The sequence below is a fragment of the Corvus brachyrhynchos genome, unplaced genomic scaffold, assembly GCF_000691975.1.
Source record: "Corvus brachyrhynchos isolate BGI_N302 unplaced genomic scaffold, ASM69197v1 scaffold54, whole genome shotgun sequence".
Lineage (NCBI taxonomy): Eukaryota > Metazoa > Chordata > Aves > Passeriformes > Corvidae > Corvus > Corvus brachyrhynchos.
Window position 1 is genome coordinate 1317086 of NW_008237902.1, and position 6355 is coordinate 1323440.

The 6355-nt window shown below is 45.2% G+C and overlaps 1 protein-coding gene across 1 annotated transcript in view; it reads right to left on the reverse strand.

Annotated features, from left to right (window-relative positions):
- Positions 1-3277: 3277 nt before the first annotated feature.
- The window catches only part of TGFBI (transforming growth factor beta induced), a 19932-nt gene continuing 16854 nt past the window's right edge, over positions 3278-6355 (reverse strand). Inside the window, exons 13-17 of the mRNA XM_017732932.1 lie at positions 5837-5961; positions 4845-4947; positions 4565-4644; positions 4173-4197; positions 3278-4004 (exon numbers count right to left, since the gene is read on the reverse strand). Of these exons, the coding sequence (XP_017588421.1) occupies positions 3949-4004; positions 4173-4197; positions 4565-4644; positions 4845-4947; positions 5837-5961 (389 nt within the window). The 3' untranslated portion in view covers positions 3278-3948. The remainder of the gene's footprint in view (positions 4005-4172; positions 4198-4564; positions 4645-4844; positions 4948-5836; positions 5962-6355) is intronic.

Below are 6355 nucleotides of genomic sequence, written 5' to 3' on the forward strand. Positions count from 1 at the left end.
TTACATTTTTCCAGTGACGGCCTGTGGGTGGCTTCCCCCGTCTCCAGGTGACCCCTTCCAGGGGTCATCCTTCTGCAGCACATCTGGCTGCGATGCCTTGGCTTCACTCAAGCCTGGCCTTTGACACAGGCGAAGGCTGCTGCCTTTCCACTGCTCCCACACCAAGGCACAGGGAACTGCCTTCGCCCACCCCGCGGCCCTCCCAGCCTGGCTCCCCCACCAGCACCGGGGCAGGTCAGCTCCAAACCTCCTTTCTTAGCCAAGCACACAGGGCTCCGAGATCCCTGTGACACTGCAGGAGCACGTGTTTTCCACTACAGCATGTGAGATCTCCCTGGGGACAAAGCTCAGTGCTGCTTTTTCCTCTTGCCTTAAATATCTTTGCAGAAGGCTGCCTGAAAGTAAAAGAATTTTCTAGAAAAAAAGCACCTCTGGTTCATATCTCAAGATGTAAATGAGCAAAACCATAACATGAAGCTTCCCAAAACACAGCATTTTGCAGTCAAGGTTTGCTTTTCCAGCCCTTCAGAGCCACCACTTTCTGTTCACTGCTCCAACGTTGGAGAACACTGGGGCTCCGCTGGCACAGGAGTGACCCACGAGCAGCAGCCCAGCCATGGTGGCATCATTTCAGGACTTACAGCACACACTTAAAAGCTGTATTTTTCCTAAATGGATTTCTGCATACATTTAATTATTTTACTGAACTGGAGCTGCTGCAAATGAAGGAATCATTTTTCTAAAAAAGTAAACAAGGGCAGCTGCACATCCCTGCAAATTTTCAATAGAAAAACACTCTTGACTCCTAAGGAGGGAAAAAGCAACATTCTCCTCCAAAAGGCTCTTATCTGCTCTCAGTTTACTCTTTTTGCCCCAGTCCTGATGGGAGTTCCTGTGGAGCACAGACCTGGTTCAAGGTCACAGTGACGTTCAACCACACGCTGGGTTTCATGTGGAAATACCCTGACAACATTGAGAAACCAAAACCCCCTGGTGCAATATGGCTCTGTGCTGAACACCCCAGTGCTGTTTGCCTCTGAAGGCTAATCCTAAATGCTGCTCATCCCAAGGCTGCCCTGACCCTCACTCAAGCACTTTCTGAACTGGGCTTTGCTTCTTCCCTTCCCTGAATGTTGTTATCTGAAAACTCCAGGCATGGGATCCAACTCCTCCATCCCAGCACAGCCCTGGGCTGGGACATCCCTCAGGTTCCCACACCCAGCTGGGCCCATGGGAGCTCTCTACCCCTTGGCCAGCACTTCCCCAGGGAAGTTATGTTTTGCCTCAGCACCAGCAACTTCCTTCTTCCTTTCACTTCCACCTTTTGCCACATTAAAAAAATATTAAAAATATTTCTTTAGAAAATGACAGATAAGTTTTTATTCCCATCATCTCAGCACTCCTCATTTCCCCATCTTTCAGCTGCTCTCCTCTTGCTTCATCCCTGGACACCCTTGAAGGCTGAAGCATTCACATCTCACTCCCCTCAGTGGAATGACTGGCAGCACCCACCCTCACATCATGGGATAAGGCACAATGACAAATCCATGGGGAAAAATATCCCCAAAGTGTCACTGAATGAAGGCAAGGGACACAGTCCCTACTGATCAACTGAGGCAGCTCAGCCACTGATCAAATCCATCTGTGTATCTCTCACTAAACACAGAGGGGTGAGAAATCAACTTGGAGCAGGGAAAGGGAGGGCATTAAGAATGCTCAAGAGTTTCCACCAGCATGAGCTATAATCTGGAGACACCAAAATCCTGGGGGACTGCCAAGCAGCCAGGCTGTGGGAAGGCACCCTGTGATGGCTTCCCAGGGTGTAGGATCCCAGGGAAATTACAGAGTCAACGCAACAGGGAGAGCAGCCCCCCATCCACAGCACTGTGGGGGGCTGCTGCTGGCACCCCACAGCAGCTCAGATGATGGAACAGGCAGTAGGAGTGAGGGAGGGAGCACTGCCAAGGGACCAGGGAGAATAAGCAACGGGAGAGAGCAAAAAGGGAATTGGATTGAAAGGATAATGCACCTCTGTCTACTGGAAATTGCCGGGACTCATAAACCTGGTGACCCCCCAAAAGCAAGCCTAGCAAAGCCAGGCCATATACAAAGCAGACCATCACCCCATCACCACACATCCTAATACCTGCCCAGAAACCATGGAGTGAAAAGCCAGGGCTGCATTCCCTGCTGAAAGGGGATGAAAACTGCTGTCTCAGCAGATGGCACTGCTCATGGTTATTAAGCTCGTGTAAGCAGTTTCCCCTGCTCCTGTCTACTCCAGTGGCTTCATTTTGCAGTGAAACAATTAATTAGTCACCAAGCCAGATGCTGAGAAGCAACAAGCAAGGAGCACTCACCTAGATAAAGAGCAGACCTACTTTGCACTTTTCCAGGTTGTGAAGACTTTATATCTCTTAATTATGAAGCAGCAAGGAAGAAGAAAAAAAAAAACAGACCAGATATGAGGTGGCTTTCCCTCTCTCTCAAGCTTTTGAAGGAATAGTAATTAATTAGTTTAACAGCAAGAAACTGAGCTTCACCCAGGAGCCAATCCCCTGATACAACTATTCTGCCTTGGGCTGCTGGGAAAAGGTGGCTGAAAGTGTTCCCCTTCACCTCCTCAGCCTTAAATACCAGGACTGTACCATGCCAGAAAAATAATAAAGAAAAATGAGAGGAGGATGGTGAGGAAGAGGAAGAGGAATAAAAGAAGAGATAAAAGACGAGCTGGATATTTTTCACACATTTGGGTTACGTAGATGGCTCTGAGCATGTGGAATTTCAGTTTGGGCTTTTAATAGGAGGAGGAATATCAGGGTATTTCTCAGCCAGGGCAACCAAAACAATCTGAGTCTTTTGTATCCTGCACTTGACTCCTTTTTTTGCCTCATACTGCTGGGTTTCACCAAGTTAATAACTACCAGGGAGTGAATATAAAGCCATGATGGTGAGTAAATGCTGCTGGCAGCTCGGGATGTGGCACTGAGCTCCAGCTGCCAGCAAAGGTGGCTGAGCAGCCAGTGGGAGGGATGTGCATGGCTGCCCTGTGCTCCTTGGAGTGTGTGACAGTGACTGCTCATGAAAGTACCAGCAAAAAATGATCCCAGGCCAGGATGAGAGAGGAGAAATGCTTTGCCATTCCACTCAGATAACTATTAGACCTATTACAGCTGATCCAGCCAAATCTGATTCCCCTCCTTCCCAGTGCTCAGGTCTGACCACCTGGTGCCATCAGGCAATTCAAACCAAACAAAAACCCAACCAAGCACTGTCATCACCTTTCATATTTATATTTTTGATTTTATTTTTAATTTTTATTAAAAAACAACCATTATTAAAAATGGATCATTTACTGGAAAGCTTCAGCCAGGGAGAACTCTCATTTCAGATCTCGTGAACAAAATGCAGCACAGTTATAACCCATAGGCATCAAAAAACCAACCCAGTTAAAAAAAGAGAATGCTTCAAACCATAGCTTATAACTATGCAATTTTCTCAATGTCAATAGAGAGAATTTTGATAAAAGCCTTCAATTCAGAATTTCATGGAAGACTTCTAAAATCCAAGGGAAGAAGGAAGGACATACTTGTTTAAAAAAAAAAAGGCACCTGCCCTTGGATGTACTTATCAAGCCCAAAACGGGGTATATCTGAAATTGAAAATTAGTGAATAATTTTTATTAAAAAAAGAAACAAAATAAAAATGAAAACAAACAACCTCAAAACATTTTCTCGGTCTGGGAACTTTAAAGTCAAAACCAAATAAAAATGGTCCTAGAATATTTACATATATATATGGCTTTTCATTTTTCCTATCCATTTCATTGCAAACAAAAATAAATTTGAGGGTGATATTTGGTTTTTAAAAACGGTTCTGTCCTTTTCTTCAGCTGTGAGCCAGAGTGGATGGGATGGAGGCACTGACTTGTGGTTGCTCACGATGGGCTCAGAATCCACTCGAGTTCTCCTTCATCCTCGCCAGTATCCGGGAGTAGACAGGTGCTGCCAAGGAGAAGAGCAAGTTGGGTGGGACAGACACAAACCATCCCCCTGCCCCCTCTCCTCCCAGCCATGCTACATCTTGCTTAGAGCAAGGGAACAGGAGAAACCCCTCTTGAAAGGATGGGGGACACAGTGGAAATTAGAAATGAGCTGGAGAAGTTGTTTTACCTAGTCGAGGATTCCTCTGAGAAACCTGCAGGGAAACAAAACACAGGGTTTACATAAATGCAACAAATCTCCAACAGCCATAAGAACAGTTTGCACATCAATATATTTATCCTTAGTCTCCAAAAACTATGGATGAGTGACTCTTCATTATTGGAAGCTGATATATAATAGTACCATGCCAAGGTTACATTCACAGGATGCTGCAAACTGAGGCTTTGTGTTGAAAAATGTATTATTTCTTATATTATTAAATCATGCAAGAAGATCATTCTATGAAACACATACACTCACTTTCCTTGGAAGTCAGCATATGAATATGAAATGATCCTCCAATCATTGTTACCAAAAATTTAATTTTGGCAGTTTTACATTGAGAGATTTTTCCCTTTTACCTTGGATAAAGCAGATGCCTGTTTGAAGATTTCTAATGCTGGATCTGCAGGCTCATCACCTCTTTCTTGTGGCCTTGAGGCTAAGGGTGGGACATTGAGAGCATTGAAATACTAGTCAGAGCATGCAGGCTGCTTCCTTCCACTATTTTCTGTTGAAAATCCCACAACAGACTAATCCCTCCTCACCAAACTGAAGCAACTGCCCTGTGTCCCCAATCCTTCCCAAAGGCGTTTTGCTATAACAAGGCTTGGCTCTGTACATTTCTCACCGTGGACCTACCCTGTGGCTGTAAGACAGAATTCACAGCATAAATGACACCATTTGTGGCCATGATATCACTTTCAGCAACAGGCTCCTTGTTGATATGTATTACGTTGTTTTTCTGTTCAGTAAAAGAAAAAATAGAAAAGCAGATGAGAACCTTCTGTTATTTCCAATGTTATTAATAAAGCCCTCACTTTGCATTCATTCATTTACTGGATGGCTGAAGGCATTTTCATTCCTCTTGCCAATTAAGGAGAATATAAAAACAAATTATAGCCTGAGCAGTTTGTCCTGGAATGGCTGCAGGCTTTGGACTTCCTCAGTGCACGGGTTGGGAATGCTGTCCCATGGCAGCAGAGCATATCCACCAGCAACCTGCCAGGGAGATGGCTGTGGAGATGAGATCAGGAGAGGGCAGAGCAGGACTGGACATGGGAAGAGTCTAGCATGCATGTTGGCCAATTCAGTGCACCTGGAAACACTGTCCCTTTCATTTTTGTCCTGTGTTTTCTTAGGCATAGAGTGGGCCATGATTACTTATTTTCTGAAATTATTTTTTTCCTCAGTAGAGGATCCTATATTCTCTTAATGTAGTATAGAGTTTGTGAAATGAAATTATATATCTAAATAAATCCTGCTGTGCTAAGGGAGGCCACGCAGGGATCATTTTTGTTACACAAAAAGAGATATGTTAGCTGAACAAGCTATTCATTTCATTTATTTATGCTTCCCCCCCATGACTCAGGGTTAAATTTATAGCAGCTCCTGGAAATCATTTACAATTGGTCTTCTGGGGAGAAAGCTGAAGCAAACCACATTTCATTCTTCCAGCTTGTTAAACACATGGCAACAGTCCCTCCAGTACAGCCCAGCAAACACTGGTGGGACTGTGCACACATTGAGATGTTCCCCCACCATCCACACGAGCACAGACATGCTTTGGTCCTTGATATGGACAAACACTGGACAGCCCTGCTGACCACAGAACCCCATCTGAGGTGACTCACCATGCTGACTTCCAGTTTATCTCCCTGCATGGATTTCAGCCTCACCAGGGCAGTAACCGCGCCGCTCACCAGGATCTCGTCAGCCACGTGGAACTTGAGGATGTTGGCAAGCTCCTTGGCATTACCTGGGGGAAGAAAACATTTACATCTACAAACCAGTATCAGCACTTGCTTCCCATATTTCACTGGAAATATGCTGGAATGGAATTACATGGAAAACACCGTAATTTCCTGAAAGTGTAAAAAAACAATGTAAAATTGAAAAAACAAACCAAAACCAAAAACCTGGCAGAAGGACCTGGTTAAGGCATTGAGGCCATTCCTGCCGGGGCAGGTGAGGATCCCAACAAGTCCAGAAGGACACTCTCCCAATGTCCCACCTTGGTAGCTACCAAGCCTGCCCTACACATGAATTCCCTCTTTCTTGAGTTTTCATCCCTCATTCTCTCACTGTGCACAGCATTAACCTGCTTCTCTTGCTGCTTTCACTTCCCAAGGAAGTTTGGGCTGGGGTAGGGA